This window comes from Pongo pygmaeus, chromosome 19, assembly GCF_028885625.2.
Source record: "Pongo pygmaeus isolate AG05252 chromosome 19, NHGRI_mPonPyg2-v2.0_pri, whole genome shotgun sequence".
NCBI classification, from domain to species: domain Eukaryota; kingdom Metazoa; phylum Chordata; class Mammalia; order Primates; family Hominidae; genus Pongo; species Pongo pygmaeus.
The window spans coordinates 77529494-77553535 of record NC_072392.2 but is presented as its reverse complement, the minus strand read 5'-3'; the positions used below and the strand labels follow the sequence as shown (position 1 = coordinate 77553535).

Genomic DNA, 24042 nt, shown 5'->3' with positions numbered 1-24042 from the left:
GATTTTGTTGTGTGCTGAAAGAAAGATATTGGCCGGCCTGGGAAGTCTCGGTTAACAGAAAGCAGAGTTCTGAGGAGAGCCACTTAAAGAGTTGTATTCATTCATAACAGAATTCAAATGCACAAAGTTCTCCAAGCACTGAAGATCTAAGATTATTTTCTAGACCTCTTGTTTTATATATATATTTCTAGAGAAGTCTTGTGGACATCTCACCCATACTCCAAGCCTCCTAGAGTTCTTTTGGTGAAGTAAATGACTTGATTACTGCCCAGTTAGTTGATCTGATAGAGTCTTAGATGTCATTTCTTTTAAAAGTCCTACCTTGGGCCCTGAATACTGATTTACCAGAATGAATAGTTAAATGAAAGATTGGAAACTAGAGCTAGTTCTCTTACTTTAAACTGACACCCTACCCCCCTGCCTTATTGAAGAGGGTGTTGTTCATGTTCTCAAGTAGCAGTACAAAAATCTCACACCTTGGTCTGACCAGTATGAAAACAGCTGCTGTAGCACAAAATGTCCTTCCTCTCTCCCTGGCTGAGATTGGGGGAGGGACAAAGCCCAACTGTTACTTTACCCCATCCTGTCTGCCTGCTAGAAGGCCTGTTTCCTACCGTAATGGTTTCTGCCTAACAAATGGTGTTTCTTTTTTACAGCATTATGATCCTGGACTTGTTGTGGTGATGGTAATCTTAGCAGTGGTAATTTTTTATTTTCAGACTGAATTACTCCTTTTGTCATCAGTGCACCAATATGTTAGGCTTACTTTCTCTGTTGTAGCCTTCATCCTTCTGCTTGGTCTTTTTCATTTTCCTTTCCTTTCCTTATGCAACTTGTCTGATCCTTGTTCATTAAAGGGTAATGTTAAGAAGGGATGTATCTGTTTGTGTTAGAACTGCCAATAAAATCAGTTAAAACATTAAATTCTAATACTATCAAAAACTTGATTTCCCCACAATGTAATGGGCACTAGCACTTGCTACTGCAATTTATAAATAAATTAAAACAAACTTTGACTGCCTTAGAAGGCAAAAGTACTAATGCAGAGTTTATAAACAGGGGTTTACAGAGGTAATGAATTTGTACCAAAACTTTCTTGATTCTTGCAAAACAAATTCTGACAGATCAAAAAAGATACCAAAATAAATTGCTTTGACATTTCTTTTTAATTCATTCATTGGACTATTTGTTTTTACCAGTAAATCCCTGACTGAGACGTTATGAAAGTGATATTGCACCTAGGAAGTCATTTTTATAACCTGTCTTTAATTTGGTCCTTTTGCTAAAGATTGCAGTCACTGCTTATTTATTATACCATTGGGCATAAGGTAGTAATGCATTTTCATTTTGCTTTACTGGCAGTCCTTTGATTGTATCTAAAAGAAGGCTGTGTTCTAGAAGTTGTTTTGTTTTTTTTTTCTGACATGAGATATTCTTTAACAGTTTGGGTTTGGTTTTTTTGTTTTGTTTTGTTTTGTTTTTTTACTGTGATAATTCTAATTCTCCCTATTTATTGTTTAAAAACAATAATAGGATACATAAGTAGTTAAACTTATGAATTTGTTTTTCATTCCATCTTAAAGGCAAAAATTAATTCCACAAATATAGAGCCACCGAATACAAGTGGTTGTGGTCATTTTGAACATGGTTTCTTCTTTATTTTGCAGGACCAAAACCAGTCATGATCATGGCATTTGTTTTTTAAAAAGTTTTTTTGGGGGTTGGGAGGGTAATGCCTCAGATTTAGCCTAAGAAAACTCCATTTTTAGCCCAAAGGTATAATATATATATATATATATGTGTGTGTATAACAACAACAACAACACAACCAAAAAAACCAATTGTTTACACCAGCCTGAGTGAAATGATGAGGGAAGTAAACATTGTGTTTTTTCACTAAAGGTGTACAACGGATAAGGTAAGTCCTCTTTTCAGTGGGCTTACATCACAATAAAAAGCGCAAGTTGTGATGTAAAACAGCTGTGGTAGTAAAGTGCTTGTCTGCCCCATTTTGCTTTGTTTGGCTGGTTATGAGTGGATTAAATATATATTTATTTAAAAAATTATCCAGCATAGATAAATTAGTTTAAAGTCAATTTTCTTCGCAACTAGTCCTTTTCACAGCTTACCAGTTACCCTCGCAGCCAGTGTTAAATCCACTATAGGAAATGGGACTTTAGAGCACCAGATTAAAAGGAAAACTATTCTTTTCTCTAAGGGCAACTAATTGTTTCTTTTTATTTAAACTTTTCACAGCCCCATTAAATTGTAAAGCATCTCCTAGTCTATGAGGAACATCAAAAAAAATTGTAAAGCATCTTTTGAAAACAAATTCAACATACTGAGTTGTAATTATAAAGTTTTACAGCATCATGTTTAAAAATGTACTTTTTCTATTTAACCATGCCAGTTGAGATTTTTTTTTTTTTTTTAACTAGGTTAAAAAGTTGTGTAGGAGGATATCAGTGGACAGAGTGAAGTGATTTTCGATGGGAAGTTATTTGGGGATCTTAAAAGGAGTTTTTAAAGTTTTACAATTTAAACCTCCTGATGCCATTGCTTAAAAGTGCCTTGCATTACTTATTAATGTAATTTTGCCACAGTAATTTGAAATTAATCCCAACTGGAAGGTCAGCTGAGGTGGTTAGTTGGGTTTAAACTAGGAAAGGAAGGCCTTGAGTGTAAGCTGTGAGAATGGCTTGTGTTTGGTTCACTGTAGCTTTCTGGTCTCTGCACTCCAAGGCAAGATCTCTAACCACCCAAAACCCAATGTGTAAAATGAGCTGTTGGTTTGGCTTTGCACCTTACCTTGATTATGTGTTCCTGTTACAGGGAGAACAGATCCCATTCCAATCGTTGTCAAGTATGATGTCATGGGCATGGGTCGCATGGAAATGGAGGTAAATTGATCTTATTAACTCATAAGTTTTGTGGGATATTTTGAAATAATACTAATTCCAAATTCAGATGTCTGTGCAAGAATACATTTATCAGATGAAATGTAGTTTTAATATTTTTCTTTGGATGACTAAAAAATATATTTTACATTTTCATTTAGTGCTACTTTTGAGACAAATAGAATATAAACAGTGCCGCTGTTTTAACTGGCACATAAAGAAGCTAAGTGATTTGCCGAGGGTTATACAGCAAGGCAATATCAGACTTAGATCCAGACCTTGGTACTTGCTTCAGTAGGCAGTGTTGCTCAGCTCTTAAAATGTTGCTGTGATAAAAGCTTTGCCTTTGTAGAATTGGGTACAGCTGTCACCTGTAATACCTGCTTTTCATTGCCTAAAATATTTTCTTCATTGACTCCTAATTCTTTGACTCCTAATTCTTTCAAAGAATTAGGAGTCGCTGGGCGCAGTGGCTCACGCCTGTAATCCCAGCACTGTGGGAGGCCGAGACAGGCAGATCACCTGAGGTGAGGAGTTCAAGATCAGCCTGGCCAACATGGTGAAACTCCATCTCTACTGAAAATACAAAAAAAAATTAGCAGGGCATTGTGGCGGGCACCTGTAATCCCAGCTACTCAGGAGGCTGAGGCAGGAGAATCACTTGAACTCAGGAGGCAGAGGTTGCAGTGAGCCGAGATCATGCCATTACACTCCAGCCTGGGCAACAAGAGTGAAACTCCATCTCAAAAAAAAAAAAAGAAAGAAAGAAAAGAAAATTAACATTGAAGTGAAGTCTACTTTCAACAAATGTGCCTTTTGGAAACTACCAGCATGGAAGTAACAAACTATTTTGCATGTGATTTTCTCTGTGAGGTGACAATAAAGCAAGCAGTAGCTGAGCAAAATACAATTTTTTTTTTGTTTTCAGATAATACTGTAGTTGTGCAAATAACTTTTTCATAGCTAATCTTGGGGGTACGTTAGGAATTAAATCTAATCATATCTATTTTTGTCAAGCTTGATTATGCTGAAGATGCTACCGAACGGCGCCGTGTCCTAGAAGTAGAAAAAGAAGACACAGAAGAGCTGAGACAAAAGTACAAGGTATTTAAACAAAGCTATTCATTGGGAGGTGGGGAGGTGCTCACTGAATAAGAAAGAACTCAAATTTTGTTGAAAATCAACACTGTTGCTAACAGCATTTGTTTGACATTTGGTGGTAATTAGTAGTAGATCTCAGATTTCTATTACATTCCTATTTATTGGCTCTGTAAAAACTATAGAGATAACACCTACTTCTAAAGTGTGTTAGAAAGATTACATGAGTTAGTGTTTGAAAACACAATACCTGTTACATAGTAGGTATTCAAGTAGTGGTAGCAGTAAAAATTGTTAAAAGTCCTTTGAGGCCAGACACAATGGCTCACACTTGTAACCCCAACACTTGCAGAGGCCAGACACAATGGCTCACACTTGTAACCCCAACACTCAGTAGAGACGGGGTTTCGCCATGTTGGTCAGGCTGGTCTCGAACTCCTGACCTTGTGATCCACCCGCCTTAGCCTCCGAAAGTGCTGGGATTACAGGCGTGAGCCACCACGCCAAGCCTAATTTTTGTGTTTTTAGTAGAGATGGGGTTTCGCCATGTTGGCCAGGCTGGTCTCGAACTCCTTGCCTCAGGTGATCTGCCTGCCACGGCTTCCCAGTTTGCTGGAATTTCAGGCGTAAGTCACCGCGCTTGACCCCCTTTCTTGTTTTTGAACTTAGCTTAGCTATATATTAAATTTTTGTGTGTTTTATTTTATCCAGAACTATAATGTAACTGACTCATCTTCTTTTCCTGCCCCTTTTTCTTTTCCCTTTTTCTTCTCCTTTCCTCTCTCTTTATTCACTCTTCAGCCTATTTATACTGACTTTAGCAGTTTCCACCAAACCACTTTATTCAAGGCCACCAAACACTTCTATCTGCTAAATCCAATAAATCATTTATTTATTTATTTATTTTGTTATTATTATTATTATTATTTTTTTTTTTTTTTTTTTGAGACGGAGTCGCGCTCTGTAGCCCAGGCTGGAGTGCAGTGGCGCAATCTCGGCTCACTGCAAGCTCCGACTCCTGGGTTCACGCCGTTCTCCCGCCTCAGCCTCCCGAGTAGCTGGGACTACAGGCGCCCGCCAACACACCCGGCTAATTTTTTGTATTTTTAGTAGAGACAGGGTTTCACCGTTTTAGCCAGGATGGTCTCGATCTCCTGACCTTGTGATCCGCCCGTCTCGGCCTCCCAGAGTGCTGGGATTACAGGCGTGAGCCACCGCGCCCAGCCCTGTTATTATTTTTTTAAGACCGAGTCTCACTCTGTTGCCCAAGCTGGAGTACAGTGGTGTGATTTAAGCTCACTGCTCCCGGGTTCAAGTGATTCTCATGCCTCAGCCTCCGAGTAGCTGGGACTACAGGTATGAGCCACCACGGCCGGCTAATTGTTTTGGATTTTTGGTAGAGATTGGGTTGCACCATGTTGGCCAGGCTGGTCTCGAACTCCTCACCTCACGTGATCTGCCTGCCTCGGCCTCCCAAAATGTGGGGATTACAGGCGTGAGCCACTGCGCCTGGCATACTCTTTCTTCTTTAAAACATTTTCATTACTCTTGGTTTTGAAGAATTTATACTTTCCTAGATTAGTTGCTTCTTATCTGTCTCGCTGCTTCTATGTAGATTCCTTTGTTGGCTGCTGTTTATTCTGCCTGAACTTCAGATATTGGAGTTCTCACTTTCAGACCTGGGCCCTCTTTTTCTGGCTACATTCTTTCTCTAGGCACAAGAGTGGTCATGACACCATGTTTCATCATTTTTCACTTGGTTAAATTTTCTCCTTTGGGTTTTAGCTTAAATATTACCTCATTATAGACCTTCCCTAATCAACTCATTTAAATAATTAACCACTCTGCCTTATTCTCTTGCAACTACCTCTCTTACAATTTGTAATTATAAATTTTTATTCACTAATTTATATTCTGCTTTGTGTACTAGTCAGAAAGGGCATTGAGGAGAGAGAGTATGTCTGTCTGCCAGTATATATCCTGCATCCAGCACAGTGTGTGGCACATAAGTACTCAATAAATATTAGTTGAATGAATAAATATTTTGAAATAGTGAGAAAAGCCAGATTCATTTTATGTATTGTCTGAAATATAAACATTATAAAGAATACATTTTTATTTTTCAAGTAAAAGTTACACTGTCGAGTGAAAAATAAATGAAATACCTCAGTAATTCACAGCCTCATAAGATTATACATAGTATCTTGAGATGCTCTCTCCCTCGTCATAGAATTATTTCTCGGCTGGGTGTGGTGGATCACGGCTGTGCTTTGGGATGATGGCTTGAGCCCAGGAGTTTGAGAGCAGTCTGGGCAATGTAGCAAGAATCTGTCTCTACAAAAAGAAAAAAGAAAAAAAATAGCTAGGTGTTGGTGGTGCATGCCTATAAATCCCAGCTACTTAGGGAAGCTGAATTGGGAGGATCACTTGGGCCCAGGAGTTGAAGACAGCAGTGACCTATGATCACACCACTGCACTCCAGCCTGGGCAAGAGCAAGAATTACTTTCCCCATCTTAATGATCAAAATATTTACTCCAAAACCCTGTCAACTCTGAACTACACTATTTCTAAAATCTTAAATGTCCTATTATCTGACCATGATCTTTTTTCCTTCCTGCTGTCACTCCTTTATTCTCCTATATTTTTTCTTCAACTTCACATGACTTTGGAAGCTTTAGTAACTTAGCTCCTCCTTAATTTGTACTTTTCCCCTCTAGCACCACACACTCATGTTTACCTCTCACAGCACTTTGATTCCAGCTCCCTTTCCTCCTAGTCCTTTTGTCATACATACTCACCAAAAGCCTGTCCCGTCAGTACAAAATGCATTACTTGCGTTCTTCATTTCTATACCCTTTCTGCCAACCTCACTGGGCCCTCAGAGCTGCCAATTAATCTTCTCATGTGTCATCTCCCTCTTAGTCCTCTCAGCTATCATTCTCAAACATTGGTACTCAGCCTTCATCTTTCCTTAACTACCCTTGTCGTATCTCTGCCTTCTCATATGTTTTTAGTTAAGAAAGAGAATTTGGACCATCAGGTAGTAATGCCTTCATCTACATATACTATCCTACATCAAACCAGGGTTCACCTGCTCTCATACTTAAATATTTATCTTTTGTTTCACCATCTGTTAAATGATAATTTGTACCTACATCTGAATTCTGGATCCTAACTCTCCCTGTCTTTTCAAGGACCTTCCACTTGTTTCCTGTATTGGCAACCTTTCTCTTTATTTGTTCTTTTCCTATCAACAGTAAACATACTTGAACATTTGTTGGGAGAGGGAATCCTAAAATTTAAAAACAAACAAACAAACAAACAAACAAAAACACTCTGATTTACTCTCCATATAGCTACCATTTTCTCTTTTTACTTGTCTTTAGAGCCAGAATTCTTAGTCACTACTCTGACTGCTTCCTTTTCATCACTCTCTCATCTCTAATTTTATAGAGATGGGATCTCACTCTGTCGTCCATGCTGGAGTTTTGTGGTGCTATCATAGCTCACTACAGCCTTAAGCTCCTGGGCTCATACAATCCTCCCACCTCAGCCTCCTAAGTAACCGAGACTATAGGCGTGCATCACCATGCCTGGCTAATTTTTTTTTTTTTTAAGAGATAGGGTCTCACTATGTTGCCCAGGCTGGTCTCAAACTCCTGACCTCAAGTGATCCCCCTACCTCAGCCTTCCATTTTTATTTTTTAATTTTCATTTTTATCAAAGTTTTACTTGTACATAATCTTAGAGCCAAATAGCTCTACCAGACTTTTAAAAGAAAAAACAAAAACTGCAGTCTCATTTGACATTCTTGTTATTTTATTAAATATTTTTAATGTGTGAGATATAAAGAAAAACTATAAACACTTAGGTATTTTCTACTCAATTTAAGAAAAAGAGCACTATCAGTAACTTCATGATCCCATCTCATTTCTGTCTCCTTTAGAGATAAACACTATGCTGATTTTTGTGTTTTTTGCCTTTTTTTTTTTCCTTTTTGAGACAGAGTCTTGTTCTGTCACCCAGGCTGGAGTGTAATGGCATAATCTCAGCTCACTGCAACCTTTGCCTCCTGGTTTCAAGCAATTCTCCTGCCCCAGCCTCCTGAGTAGCTGGGATTACAGGTGCGCACCATCACACCCAGCTAATTATTTTTGTATTTTTAGTGGAGACAGGGTTCCGTCATGTTGGCCAGGCTGTTCTAGAACTCCTGACCTCAAGTGATCTGCCTGCCTCAGCCTCCCAAAATGCTGGGATTACAGGCGTGAGCCACTGTGCCTGGCCCCCTCACAATTTTTTAGGTAAAATTGTTGTTGAGATAAAATTCACTTAACATAAATTTACCATTTTAATCATTTTATAGCAATACTACAATTTAATGATTTTTAGCTTATTTACAGTGTTGTAAAATTATCACCACTGTGGCCAGTGCGGTGGCTCACACCTGTAATCCCAGCACTTTGGGAGGCCAAGGTGGGTGGGTCACTTGAGGTCAGGAGTTCCAGACCAGCCTGGCCAAAATGGTGAAACCCCTTCCCTACTAAAAATACAAAAAAAAAAAAAGCTGGGCGTGGTGTTGCGCGCCTGTAATCTGAGCTACTCAGGAGGCTGAGGCAGGAGAATCGCTGGAACCCAGGAGGCGGAGGTTGCAGTGAGCCAAGATCACACCACTGCACTCCAGCCTGGGCAACAGACAGAGTGAGACTCCATCTCAAAAAAAGAAATGCAACAGTGAACATTCCTGTCGTCTTTCTGATCTTAATAGAGAAGCTTTCAGTCTTTCACCATTATGATGTTAGCTGGGGGTTTTTTGTTTTCATCAGGTTGAGGAAGTTCCTAATTTCTAGAAATTCCTGCTTTGTTTAATGTTTTTACCATGAAAGAGGGTGTTGGATTTTGTCAAATGCTTATTTCGCATCTACTGAGATAACCTTGTGGGTTTTTTCCTTTTATATTCTGTTAATAATGGTGTATTACATTGTAGTGGTGTATTACATTGATGGATTTTTGTATGTTGAACCAACATTGAGTTCCTGGGATAAATCCCACTTCGCCTGTTAATATGCTGTTGAATTTGGTTTGATTGCATTTTGTTGAGCATTTTTGCATCTGTACACAGAAAAGATATTAGTCTGTAGTTTTCTTGTAATGTCTTTGTATCAGGGTAATACTCAGAATAAATTAGGAAGTGTTCCTTCCTCTTCTATTTTCCCTTGCATTTTAAAATGGTTTTTTAATGTGTTTTGTATCCTAAACATGTATTGCTTAGTTTTATGTAGTGGGTGGGTGGGTGGGTCGGTTGGTTGGTTGGTTTGTTGGTTTGTTTTGAGACAGTCTTGCTTTGAGACAGTCTTGCTCTTGCTCAGGCTGGAGTGCAGTGGCATGACGGCTCACGGCAACCTCTGCCTCCCGGGTTCAAGCAATTCTCGTGCCTCAGCCACCCAAGTAGCTGGGATTACAGGCGTGCGCCACCACGTCCAGCTAATTTTTTTTTTTTTTTTTTAGACGGAGTCTTACTCTGTCACTCAAGTTGGGGTGCAGTGGCATGATCTCAGCTCACTGCAGCCTTCACCTCCTGAGTTCAAGCAATTCTTGTGCCTCAGCCTCCCGAGTAACTGGGATTACAGACACGTGACACCATGCCCAGCTGTTTTGTTTGTTTGTTTGTTTTTTGTTTTGTGTGTGTGTGTGTGTGTGTGTTTTTAGTAGAGACAGGGTTTCACCATGTTGGCCAGGCTGGTCTCGAACTCCTGACCTCAGGTGGTCCACCCGCCTTGGCCTCCCAAAGTGCTGGGATTACAGGCGTGAGCCACCACCTGGCCTACTTTTACATGTTTTTTAACTTTATATAAGTGGAATCATGTTTTCTTGTATATGTATACACACAAGAGTTTCTCCAGAGTGTGACTTTTATTTATTTTCTTGTTTCCATTGCTGTAAGGGGTTAAACCTGTGTTCAAGGAATACACATAGGCTTAACTTCTTAAAGCAATATACTTTAGCCTCTATATAATGTTGTCATTATCCTTTTTTACCTTAAAATTCTGCAGCTTCAGATTCATGGAAGGGTCTTTTAAAAATTTTTGTTAATTCTTAGCTGTATTATACTGTGTTGGTATATGTTGTGCATATTACTTCTTCATTTCTGACTTTATTACGGTTTCTTCTATAGCCTATAATGGGCTTTTTGTCTGTGTAAATATTCTTTTTTTTGAGATGGAGTCTCACTCTGTCGCCCAGGCTGGAGTACAGTGGCGCCATCTCGGCTCACTGCAAGCTCTGCCTCCCGGGTTCATGCCATTCTCCTGCCTCAGCCTCCCAAGTAGCTGGGACTACAGGTGCCTGCCACCACGCCCGGCTAATTTTTTGTATTTTTAGTAGAGACAGGGTTTCACCATGTTAGCCAGGATGGTCTGGATCTCCTGACCTCGTGAACCGCCCACCTCGGCCTCCCACAGTGCTGGGATTACAGGCGTGAGCCAGCGTGCCTGGCCTTGTCTGTGTAAATATTCTATGAGTGCTGTTTATTTGAGATAGGGTCTACTCTGTCACCCAGACAGGATCTCACTCTGTCACCTAGAAGTGCAGTGGCAGTGATCACAGCTTACTGCAGCCTCGACCTCCTGGACTCAAGCGATCCTCCCACCTCAGCTTCCCGAGCATCTGGGGCTACAGGTGCATGCCACCACACCCAGCTAATTTTTATATTTTTTGTAAAGACAGGGTTTCACCATGTTGCCCAGGCTGGTTTTGAACTCCTAGGCTCAAGCTGTCCACCCACCTCAACCTCCCAAAGTGCTGGGATTACAGGTGTGAGCCACTATGCCCGGCCTCTACAGGTACTTTTTTTTTTTTTAATTGAGATGGAGTCTCACTCTGTCGCCCAGGCCAGAGTGCAATGGCGCGATCTCAGCTTATTGCAACCTCCACCACCCAGATTCAAGTGATTCTCGTGCCTCAGCCTCCCAAGTAGCTGGGATTACAGGCACCCACCACCACACCTGACTGATTTTTGTATTTTAAGTAGAGACGGGGTTTCGTCATGTTGGTCAGGCTGGTCTCAAACTCCTGACCTCAGGTGATCCACCCGCCTCGGCCTCCCAAAGTGCTGGGATTACAGGAGTGAGCCACCGCGCCCAGCCTACGAGTACTTTTTGAAGGACTTCCTCAGCCTTCCAAGTAACTGGGACAACAGGTGCACACCACCGCGCCTAGCTAATTTTTTGTATTTTTGTTAAAGATGGGGTTTTGCTATGTTGCCCAGGCTGGTTTCAAACTCTTGAGCTCAGGCAATCTGCCTGCCTCGGCCTCCCAAAGTGCTGGAATTACAGACATGGGCTACCATGCCCGGCCTATTTTATTTTTTAAGTTATTATGTGGTCTCAAAGTGGGAAATAAATGGATGGATGGATGGATGGATGCATGGATGGATGGATGGATATAGGATGGATTATATTTGTGTTGTTCTAGTTACCTTTATAACTTAATAAAATTACCCATGTTTGAGTGTCCATTATTTTCATACTATAAGCAGTAAAAAGCTAGCTTGTTTTCTCTTCTTTCCTCTTTCATTTTAAAAACTCTATCATATAATGTTAATAAGTAAAATGGCCATTCTTAGTATGTGGTTTCATACCATTTAGTTATTATATTATATACAATACTTCTATTACTTGATAATTTTCATGTTTTGTAAAGTTCTTTTTACTTCTATTGAGTTTGCAGAAGTAAGCAAACTCAAATTCCTATCTGCTTCTGCCTGCCCACCCAGTTTTTTATTATTTGTATCATTTCTATTTTCTGACAGCATATAACATACATAGTTATATGTATATGTTACAGTTGTATGTGTATACTTTAGTAGCCCTATTTCTTTTAACCTTAGTTATAGGAGTAAATGGTTTTAAAGCAGTCTGCCAGTTCTTTTGCTGAGTTTTCTTCTATTATTTCTGAATTTTGTACCCTATTAACTTACTTAAAAGTGGTTGTGCCAACAGTATTTCTTGAATTATTTATATACATATGTATTTTATATAAACATAAGCCTATAAAAATAATTCACATCCAGCCTTGGGCACCATGATGAAACCCTGTCTCTATGAAAAATACAAAAATTAGCCAGGCATAGTGGCATGCCCCTGTGGTCCTAGCAACTCAGAAGGCCGAGGTGGGAGGATTAATTGAGCCCAGGAGTTCGAAGCTACAGTGAACTGTAATTGCACTACTACACTCCAGTCTGGCCAATAGAGCAAGATGCTGTCTCAAAAAAAAAAATGGTAATATTAATTTAGGCAATTACATATATATCAACTTATGTATATGTGTGTATATATGTACACATACATATAACTCCGTATATACGTGTGTGTATCCCCTATATTTGAAAGATACATACAAAATCCTAAGTTAATTCTTTCCTTAGATATCTTATAGTATTTATTGTACTACTGTCTTCTGGAATTGAGAGAGAGAGAGAGAGAGAGAGAGTGTGTGTGTGTTGTTGAAGAGATCAAAGGCTGGCCTGATCTTCCCCTTCTTGATTGTTTTTGCCTAGCTGCTGAAAGGAGTCTGTCTTTAAGATTCAATAACTTTACTACACTGTTGATTGTCACTGATTGTTCTGGGACCATTTTCATTGTCACACTGTGTGCCCTTTCTTGTCCTGTGTAGTTGAGTGGATCTTCCTTTAGTGAGCATGTACTGATAGCCTTTTTTTTTTTTTTTTGAGACAAGGTCTCACTCTGTCACCCAGGCTGGAGTGCAGTGGCGCAATCTTGGCTCACTGCAGCCTCTGCCTTCCAGGCTCAAGTGGTCCTCCCACCTCAGCCTTTCAAGTAGCTGGGACCAAAGGCAAGTGACACCATGCTGGGCTAATGTTTTGTATTTTTGGTAGAGCTGGGGTTTCACTATGTTGCCCAGGCTGGTCTTGAACTCCTGAGCTCAAGCCATCTGCCTGCCTCGGCCTCCCAAAGTGCTAGGATTACAGGTGTGAGCCACCGCACCTGGCCTCAGCCTTTTCTTAGATCTGCCACAATTGGGCAGAACTTTTTGCTTTTCTCTATGTGCATTCTTTGTACTGCAAATGTTTCCTCATCCACTCTAACCCAAGTTCATCCCTTTGTTCTTCCCAGATCTCAGAAATTCTTGATGAGTGCAAGAGATGTAGGTATATTCATTTCAGAGGATCCTTTTATGTACAGGATGTATGTTTTGCTATTTTCTGAAATTGCCACCTTTGGCTTTTTTGATATTGCTTAGCTTTGCCTTGTGTGGCTTCTACTACATTTCCCTCATTCAGGTTCTATAAAGAGCTTAATTTTCCTTCTGTGTGTTTTTCATACTCCAGATCATATCCATTGCCCAGTTCTTCTGAAAATGCAGTTGGTGGGGTTTTTTTAATTCATAATTTTGTTTTTATGATATCCAAGAAGAAAATCAAAGCTGTTTTCCTATACTGCTGTTTCATACCAGGAACTCTAGTTTTGTTGCTTAAATTTGCAGCCAGGTGTGGTGGCTGACACCTGCATTGTCAGCACTTTGGGAGGCCAAGGTGGGAGGATCACTTGAGCTTGAGCCCAGGAGTTCGTGACCAGCTTTGGCAGCATAGTGAGACCTCATCTCTACAAAAAATACAAAAGTTAGCTAGGTTTGCTGGTACACACCTATAGTCCAAGATACTTGCGAGGCCGAGGTGGGAAGATTGCTTGAGCCCAGGAGGTGGAGACTGCAGTGAGCCATGAACTGCACTGTACTCCAGCCTGGGCAAAAAAGCCACAAGTCGTTTAATAGCCAGACCACATGAAACTGTCCGGGACTCTCAAAGAAAATTATTGTGAAGGATTAGATAGGGCAAAAATAACAATGTGCTACACATACTCACTTTTCAGTTTTAATAAGTCTGTCCAAATTAGTTCAGTACTGCCGCTCCAGAAAATAACCTTTTCTTGTTTACTGATAAAGTAGCTCTTATGGGAGATGATAGAGCTGCTTTGAAACTGTAGATATAGTCTTTTAGATAAGACTTATCTTTTTTAGGTCAATCTGCTAGAAGGAGTTGCTCATTATGAAAGTAATGCATCTACCCTGCTCTAAAAGTCAAGCCAGTAGTCACTTAGCATTCCTGTCCCTTTCTCATCCTTCTGTGCGACATTAGCAAATGAATATACTCAACTTGCTTTGAGGTATCTTTTAATTGTTTTCTCTTTTTTTCTTTTTGAGATGTCTTTTGATGTCTAGTTTTTAAGTGAAACTGCTGAGGCAAATTGGACTGCCTTTGAGTCAGTCCCACAGTTTTTTGTTGTTGTTTTTCTCCAACCTCCTCTCACATGTAAGAGTCCCACAGCTTTCAGTCTCGCTGAGACCAGCAGATAATGCATATCTGTGGGTTGGCTTTCCAAGCAGTGCAGCTTATATGTAGAATGACCATAGAATATTTAACTCCATCATTGTCTACAGACTCAGGTAATGCTTTTTGCCTTAGTGTCTGAAAACTAGACTATTAATACAGGTTGTGTATCCCTTATCTAAAATGCTTGAGACCAAAGGTATTTCAGATTTCAGATTTTTTGGGGGTTTTGGAATATTTGCATTCTACTTATCAGTTGAGCATCCTTAGTCCTTTTAAACATTTGTTTATTTGAAGACAATTGTTAGTACGACGACACACAAATTACCCGCCAAAGTAGCACTTGTGTTTCATCCAGCTTTTACTGGTACCACTAAATATTATGAAAAGCCCTTTTTCGTCTTCTCAGATAGACTGTTTTCTCTATAACATTCACTTAAAGTTTTACCAAGTTCATTTTTTGTTTCTTTGTATTTCATGGTTCTTGCAGGATTATGTTGACAAAGAGAAGGCAATTGCCAAAGCCTTGGAAGACCTCAGAGCCAACTTTTACTGTGAACTCTGTGATAAGCAATATCAGAAACATCAGGAATTTGATAACCATATCAACTCCTATGATCATGCACACAAGCAGGTGAGTTGTAGTTACTTGCTAACAGAAGAAGGTACCTATCTATTGTTACAACAATTGGATTTTATGAGTATACCCCCAAAAACTTGGTGTCTATGATTTCTTGTGTCTGCCAATCTTTATCTGCAGTCATCCAACACACTTTGTTTTTTCAGTGGCAGAAATCCTGACTTAGACACCCCCTCCAGCCCACACTCCCACATATACACTATTTGACAAATTGTGTTTTGTAAATCTTATATAATGTTTTTGCCTTTTATTGATTTCTAAGTTTTTATTTAATTTTGTAATTCAGCTGAGGGTCACTGGGAGCTTTGTTTCCATTTCTGCTCTTAACGTGTTAAACTTTGAAGTTATTCAGCAGACTATTATTTTCAAGTTCCCTACATAAGAGTTCATGCTTTATTGGCTACCATTTTCTATTATTAAGTCATTTTGTTATTCAGTATACCTTGGAAGTTAGATAAATTTTGAGAAGGAAAATAAAATTAGTTGCTATCTTAACTTTAACAAAAAACTCTGATGCTGCATGTTGAAGAGCTGAGAAATGAATTACACTTTGCAGTCTTTGCCCGCCCCCGCCGCCACCCCATCATTTTAGAGGAGAAAATTGTACCTAACTAGTTACTGATATATAGAAGATGGCAATAATCCCCCTGGGAGAGTTTAGAAGGAGAAAATAAATTGTTACACCTATAGGACAGTTCTGGCTTGTTAAAGAATTTCAAGCCATTTGATCTTGGGTGACTTTAACATAACTTACTAGGGTTTTGGGGGGTACAATAGTTGTATTTGTTAAACTTGTAAATTTATGAGCATTGGAATGATGTCTCTTAAGCTGGACTTGTTGAACTAAGATTTTTTTTAACCTTCATCTTCCAGCCAACCATAAGATTTCAGTGCACAGGTAAAAGGCAATCTTTGACCAGGTTTTATTCTTACTAGAACGGGAAGAAGTTGTAAACTGGTTGTGGTATTACAGTTTTTTGGAACAGTCTCCCACATTTAAATATACCTAACCAATTTAAGATTCTTCCACTAATGGACTTGTATTCAAGACAGCTTTTCAACTTACTACATGCCTTTGGACATTGTTTTCTGTTTTTTTGAGACGGAGTTTTGCTCTTTCACCCAAGCTGGAGTGCAGTGGTGGATCTTGGCTCACTGCAACCTCCACCTTCTGGTTTCAAGTGATTCTCCTGCCTCAGCCTCCTGAGTAGCTGGGATTACAGGTGCCTGCCACCATGCCCAGCTAATTTTTAGTAGAGATGGAGCGAACTCCTGACCTCGTGATCCGCCCACCTCGGCCTCCCAAAGTGCTGGGATTACAGGTGTGAGCCACCGTGCCCGGCCGTGGACATTCTTTTAACACATTGTCAGCTTTGCTTGATTCGAAGAAGAGAAATTTATAGAGCATATATATATAGACAAGCTGTATTGGCAGTTACTTTTTTACTCTTTCAAAGACTGGTTTTTCAGGAAAGAAAAATTCAACAGTGAATACTTCTATCCAGGACCTTTTCCAGTTTTTCAAAGTATTTATAATTTAAAAATTTTAGGCCGGCTGGGTGCGGTGGCTCACATTTGTAATCCCAGCACTTTGGGAGGCCAAGGCGGGCGGATTACGAGGTCAGGAGATCGAGACCATGGTGAAACCCCGTCTCTACTAAAAATACAAAAAATTAGCCGGGCGTGGTGGCAGGCGCCTGTAGTCCCAGCTACTCGGAGAGGCTGAGGCAGGAGAATGGTGTGAACCTGGGAGGCGGAGCTTGCAGTGAGCCGAGATTGCACCACTGCACTCCAGCCTGGGTGACAGAGCGAGACTCCATCTCAAAAAAAAAAAAAAATTTTTTAGACCAGGCACGGTGGCTCACACCTGTAATCTCAGCACTTTGCAAAGCCAGGGCAGGAGGATCACTTGAGCCCAGGAGTTTGAGACCACCCTGAGCAATGTACAAGACCTGCCCCCCAATCTAAGCTAATTACAAAAAATGTAATTAGCTGGGTGTGGTGGCACATGTCTATGATCGCAGCTACTCCAGAAGCCGAGGTGTTAGAATCGCTTGAGCCCAGGAGTTTGAGGTTGCAGTGAGCCATGATTATGCCACTGCACTTCACACTGGGCAACAGAGCAAGACCTTGTCTCAAAAAAACAAAACAAATAAAAAACTCTTTCAGATTATCTTTATTTAATTAAGACATTTAGTATCTAAGTATATACTCAAGTTTTGGGGTTCTTGAGAATTTTTTCAATTAAGAAATATCTGTGATATATTAACAGAAAAGATACTTTAGGCGGAAAAATAACATTTAGAAAGGTTAGGCCAGGTGCAGTGGCTTATGCCTATAATCCCAGCACTTTGGGAGGCTGAGGTGGACAGAGTCACATGAAGCCAGTTCGAGACCAGCCTGGCCAACATAGCAAAACCCAGTCTCTACTAAAACTACAAAAATTAGCCAGGCATGGTGGTGCACGCCTGTAATCCCAGCTGCTTGGGGGTTTGAGGCACGAGAATCGCCTGAACCTGGGAGGCGGATTTTGCGGTGAGGCAAGATCATGTCACTGTACTTCATCCTGGGTGACAGAGCAAGACCCTGTCTCAAAAAAAAAAAAAAAGAAAAAAAAAAGAAAGAAAGGTTACATACCAGTTGATGACTTCAGAGTCAAGTTTTAACTAGAAAAGAGGCCAGGTGCTGTGGCTTGCGCCTGTAATCCCAGCACTTTGGGAAGCTGAGGGGGAGTTCACCTGAGGTCAGGAGTTCGAGACCAGCCTGGCCAACATGGCGAAAGCCCATCTCTGTTGAAAATACAAAAATTAGCTGGGCATGGTAGCGTGCACCTGTAGTCCCAGCTTCTCAGGAGGCTGAGGCAAGAGAATCACTTGAACCCGGGAGGCAGAGGTTATAGTGAGCCGAGATAGTGCCACTGCACTCCAGCCTGGGTGACAGAGCGAGACTCCATCTCAAGAAAAGAAAAAAAGGGTTTTTTTGTTTGTTTGTTTTTCTTGAGATGGAGTTTCACTCTTGTTGCCCAGGCTGAAGTGCAATGGCGCGATCTCGGCTCACCGCAACCTCTGCCTCCCGGGTTCAAGCGATTCGCCTGCCTCAGCCCCCCGAGTAGCTGGAATTACAGGCATGCGCCACCACACCCGGCTAATTTTTGTAAAGAAAAAAAGTTTTAACTAGAAAACAATAGGCTGGGTGCGCTGACTCACACAGTATAATCCCAGCACTTTGGAAGGCCAAGGCGAGCAGATCAGTTGAGGTCAGGAGTTCAAGACCAGCCTTCCCAACTTGGTGAAACCCTGTCTCTACTAAAAATAAAAAAAATTAGCCAGGCGTGGTGGCCTGGCTAGTAGTCCCAGCTACTCGAGGCAGGAGAATTGCTTGAGTCTGGGAGGTGGAGGTTGCAGTGAGCCAAGATGGCGCCACTGCACTCCAGCCTAAGTGACGGAGCAAGACTCCATCTCAAAAATAAAGAAAAAAGTAAACCAGGAAAAGGTATAATTCAAACTTCAATAATGTGTAGACTTGCCTTTTAAGGGAAAAAAAGCAAAACAGATTTACAGTGTAATAAAATTCACATTGACAGCATTAATGTGTTGTATGATAATGTTTTAGTGACACTGTCCTCAACCTGAATGTAGTAGAAATTGTGACATCTTTGGTTCATTTGAATTTGACATGTTTATTCTCCTGCACACCTTGTGTTACCTCGGCTCTCCCACCGCTTTTCTCTATTGCATTTGCTCTCAAACTAGGGAGATTTTGTCACTCTGGAGGCACTTGGCAATGTCTCTGTATATTTTTGGTTGTCCCAACTAAGGGTGTAATACTACTGGCATCTAGTAGGTTGAGGCCAGCAATGCTGGTAACATCTTACAATGCACAGGAAAGCCCCTTGAAACAAAGAGGCAAGATGGCAGTTAATAGTGCTGCAGTTGAAAACCCTGTTCTATCAGAATTAATTAAAAACTTTCGTATATATATGATATTGAGGTGTCATTTGACCTTAGTACAAACAAATTATTGTCATTTTACGTCCCAAGTTATGTTGTAAACATTTATAAAGTGCTCATCTAGGTGATCCAGAATATTCACTTATTACTCTTCTTTAGAGTATCATCAAAATAAAAATACAAAATTAAGGGTTACCCATGGAGAACTCATGGACTGCCTGTTCACTAATACAGAATATATATCTGTGATCCCTGGTCTGGGAAAAATCTTTAGCTGGTATGATGAATGAATGCATGTGAGTTTATTTCTTCATCTTAATCAAAAGCTCATCTTACACATTAAAAAAAAAAAACATGTAGTACAAGTTTGGTTTTGGTTTTGTTTTTTGGTGAAATGTTCTTCATTTGCTTGAAATATAGGCTTTTTCACCTTTCTTCATACTGCTGTTCTAATGCAAACAGTAGGATCTCAAAACAGAATGTTATAAATATATAAACAAAAGAAGCACAGCACTAAATTTTTCATAGTTCGTCTCTTCCCTGAACTTGGAATGTCTGAGGAACCCACTGGGTGCAGTGGTTCATGCCTGTAATCCCAGCTACTGAGGAGGCTGAGGCAGGAAGATCTGTTGAGGCCAGGAGTTCAAGGCTGCAGTGAGCTATGCTCGTGCCACTGCACCCCAGCCTGGGTGACAGAGCAAGACTCTGTCTCTCTAAAAAAAAAAAAAAAAAAAATTACCCTGATGTGGTGACACGCACATGTAGTGTAAGTCCCAGCTACTTGTGAGGCTAAGGCAGGAGGATCGCTTGAGCCCAGGAGTTTGAGATTGCAATGAGCTGTGATCATGCCACTATACCCTAGCCTGGGTAACAGAGCAAGACCCTGTCTCGGACAACAAAAAAAAGAATTTCCAAGGAATCTTTAATTGACCTTGGTACAACACAGCCACATAACCCCTAACAGGAGGAAGGACATATTTTTCATTCCTCTTTAATGGACATGAACTTAACATACAAATGGACCTACCATTTTTCCAAATTCATGCTCTAAAATCATAAAGACACCCTGTCTTGTCTTCCAGGAAGGCACACAGGATTATTATGAATCTGAGATAATAGGTAAGTACTTTCAACCCTGTATTAGCAATCCCTAGTTTGCATCTTCTATCAGATTTTCACCATTAATATTTTTCAGAGAAATAATGTATTATGTTAGTAGTAAACTATAGTAGAGGCAGGATCCTAAACATACCCTTCCCTTTAATAAGCACAAATAATCTCTCCAAAAGGAGCTATATGGTCACCCTCATTCAAGGTTTGGGTTGTTTTTTTCCTGACGGGATGCGGGGGTGTTATGTGCCTCTTTATATTCACTAGTTTTTCTCAGATTTTCCAAGATTTTATGAAGAATCATTAACACAAAAATATTAAGACCCAGCTTGATCTTCAGAGATACAGAAGCTGATTAGGTATTTTGGCTCTTTTCAGTAGTTTAACCCTAGTTTTCAAGTGATCGATGTTAATACATTTTGAAATCTCTAAGAGTAGGCCTTTCCATTTCTGAAGAAATCCAATATATGATTCCTTTTTATATGAGTTAATTCTGATAACACCTGAATGCTCAATAGACATTAGCACTGACTAGCTGGGCACGGTGGCTCACGCCTGTAATCCCAGCACTTTGGGAGGCCGAGGCTGGCGGATCACAAGGTCAGGAGATCGAGACCATCCTGGCTAACATGGTGAAAACCCCTCTCTACTAAAAATACAAAAATTAGCTGGGCGTGGCAGCACGTGCCTGTAGTCCCAGCTACTGGGGAGGCTGAGGCAGGAGAATTGCTTGAATCCGGGAGGTGGAAGTTGCAATGAGCCAAGATCATGCCACTGCACTCCAGCCTGGGCGACAGAGCAACTCCATCTCAAAAAAAAAAAGACATTAGCACTGATCATCTCCTACCTTTGTTGGCTTAGTGTAAGTTACAGACAAATTTGAAACTACAGATTTTTCTATCCCTATCTCCTTGCCTCCTTAATTATTTTGCATATCTTTTTAAAAAATTTGTCTGCTAATGGATATGACAGTGGAATCATTAGCATTTCAAGAGGCCTAAAATTCAAACTCCAAAGAATATTCTGTTTCCCAAAAGTAAATTAATAGCAGCACCACCTTTATAGTCAATCCTCCCTCCCTCCCTCCCTCCCTCCCTTCCTTTCTTCCTCTTTTTCTTTTCTTCTCTCTCTGTTTCTCTCTTTTTGGCTGCTTCCTTTGTATCTTGTTACCTACTCAGGATTTTTCTTCCAATCTTAGCCTCTTGTTTGTGCCACTAAAGGTCCTCCTAGTACATAAACTAGAGAGGTCACAAATTATCTCACAGATATATTTTATCTGGCTTTCACATTATTAGTTTTTCCCTTTTTAATTTCAATTGATTCCCAATTTTTAAAAATTCGATTTTACATAATTTAGGCTTTGGCTTATCTTGAAAAATTAAAATTATCAGACAACATTGGGCCTACATTTCAACATAACAGTTGACTAAAGCTGAACAGCTGCCATCTCTTTGCTCATTCTCCAACTAGCTGTGATCTCCACTTCATCTTTTCTCTTACACCAATCTGTGTGACTCATTATCTTACCTGCCAAACTCCTGTAAACATTTGAATTTGTGACTCAGGCCTGTGCTTTTCCTTCCTTCCCACACAGGTTCCCATGGCTTCTGACTGATACTGGGGAACTGGCACATTGAAAAGCTGCCTCCTTGCTAATAGTGTTGGGACCAACTTCCTTGCAATTTCGGTCTCTGGTAGTCTGATCCAGATTATCAAAATCTGGTACTGTAAAGCATCTTCAGAAATTCTTTAGGCCAAGCGTGGTGGCTCATACCTGTAATCCCAGCACTTTAGGAGACTGAGGCGGGCAGATCACTTGAGCCCAGAAGTTCGAGACCAGCCTGGGCAACATGGCAAAACCCAGTCTCTACAAAAAATGCCCCCCAAAATTAGCTGGATGTGGTGGCAGTTGCCTGTGGTCCCAGCTACTGGAGGAGCTGAGTCTGTTAATACATGATTTAGTTAACTTTGTCTAAACTGTTTGCAACTGCTTTTTTGACAGGATTGACCTTGTCTAAACTGTTTGCATCTGCTTTTTGACAAGACTACTTACTCTTACTTGACACTTGACGGTTTCATTATGCAATAACATACATTACCAAGGAACAGAAATTTAGAGTTTTCCTCAGGAGGATCATTTGAGCCCAGGAGGTGGACATTGCAGTGAGCCAAGATCGTGCCACTGCACTCAAGCCTGGGTAATATATTGAGCAAGGCCCTGTCTCAAAAAAAAAAAATTCCTTTAACTGTAGGATTCAGTATCTCAGTCAGAGGAATATGCTTTTAGCCTCCCTCTTCTTTCTGCTAAAATACCTTTAGTATGAAAACTCCTATACTTTTTACATTTTCTAAAAGGACTAAAGTCTTATTTAATTCCAAGGTCTGTTTCAGTTGTGAACAAAAGCAGTAGTTCCCTGAGCTTTAAATAGCAGAACTAAAACAGATGAAGCCTCTAGCAGCCACCAGTGACTGTATTCTGATTTGTACAAAATATAATCTGTTAATACATGATTTAGTTAACTTTGTCTAAATTGTTTGCAACTGCTTTTTGACAGAGTTACTTAGTTGACTGTTTCATTACCCAATAACATATATTACTTAAACAGCACAGTTCTCTTCAGGGATTATGCTTTAAGAAACAACACAAGTTTGAAGAAAGGAGTGCATCTCAGCACTTGAACATGTTGTAGTTTTATTTTAATAACCTATAGCAGAGAGGTGAAAGTGTTGGGTTCAGTGGTACTCTATACCACTGTTCATACCATTTTCTTGGGGTCTATTTTGCTTAATAAGAAAATTGACATCATTTGGCCAGTCTTCCAAAAATTTAGCATGTTTCATGCCTTTTCACCTGTTAAGTCTTATGTACTCACTCCCCTCTGCTTATGTTGGGAGTAAACTTATTATACCCAGCAATCACGACATAGCTAACCTTGAAAAAAATCTGCTGAAGGCCAGGCATGGTGGCTCACGCCTGTATTCCCGGCACTTTGGGAGGCCGAGGTGGGTGGATCACGTGAGATGAGAAGTTCGAGACCAGCCTGGCCAACATGGTGAAACCCCATCTCTACTAAAAATACAAAAAAAAAATTAGCCGGGCGTGGTGGCACACACCTGTAATCCTAGCTACTTGGAGGCTGAGGCAGGAGGATCGCTTGAACCCGGAAGGCAGAGGTTGCAGTGAGCCAATATAGTACCGCTACATTCCAGCCTGGGCGACAGAGTGAGACTCCATCTCAAAAACAACAAAAACAAAAAAACTGTTGAAAAAATCCCCTTTTGCTTAGGGGAGCTGTCTGCTTTTGTGATTAGGGGTAACCCTCAAACAGACGCTTCAGGACCTAATGTTGCCAGGTAAACCAGGCATTCTCTTGTTATGTATTTCTAACTGTTCTTCATTTTGGCACTCAATCCCAGTTGACTAAAAATGATTCTGCCTTACTTTTGTTCTACAGTTTCAACCTTTCTGCCCCTTACACTTAATTTATCACAGTGATGCACTGTGGTAGAGATTCTGGTATTAAACTCTTTGTTCTATTGTAGTCAGAAAAGTTAAAGCAACCTAAGTAATAAGTTATTTAGTGACAGTACTGTAAAGAGCTCTGAACTGGGTGGTGGTTGTGCCATTTGCTTTGGACCCAAGTAGCTCTTATGACTTATCCGCCTTCAGATTTTACCTATGGGGCAAATCTTTGTCCCTAGATATGTTCTTGGAGTGCTATGTAAATACAGATTGAGCATCCCAAATTCAAAAAATTAAAATCCAAAATGTTCCAAAATCTGAAAGTTTTTGAATGCCAACATAACTCTCAAAGGAAATGTTTATTGGAGCATTTTGGGTTTTCAGATTTGGGATGCTCAAGCAATAAATATACAATGCAAATATTCTAAAATGTAAAAAAGCCCAAGATCTAAAACACTTCCAGTTCTAAGTATTTCAGATACAGGATACTCAGCCTGTATACTTAAAGCTCATTATCTACAAAACCACAAAATTTATG

At 40.3% G+C, this 24042-nt stretch overlaps 1 protein-coding gene across 9 annotated transcripts in view; it reads left to right on the top strand.

Annotated features, from left to right (window-relative positions):
- Window positions 1-24042, top strand: part of GPATCH8 (G-patch domain containing 8) — a 107921-nt gene that overhangs the window by 63961 nt on the left and 19918 nt on the right. For 5 of the 9 annotated variants that reach the window (XM_054456376.2, XM_054456381.2, XM_054456378.2 and 2 more), the window contains 3 exons: window positions 2833-2900; window positions 3915-4001; window positions 14832-14975. In XM_054456376.2, the coding sequence (XP_054312351.2) occupies window positions 2833-2900; window positions 3915-4001; window positions 14832-14975 (299 nt within the window). Of the gene's footprint in view, window positions 1-656; window positions 702-2832; window positions 2901-3914; window positions 4002-14831; window positions 14976-24042 lie in introns of all 9 variants that reach the window. The other 4 variants (XM_063656039.1, XM_063656041.1, XM_063656042.1 and 1 more) reach the window with 1 other exon arrangement.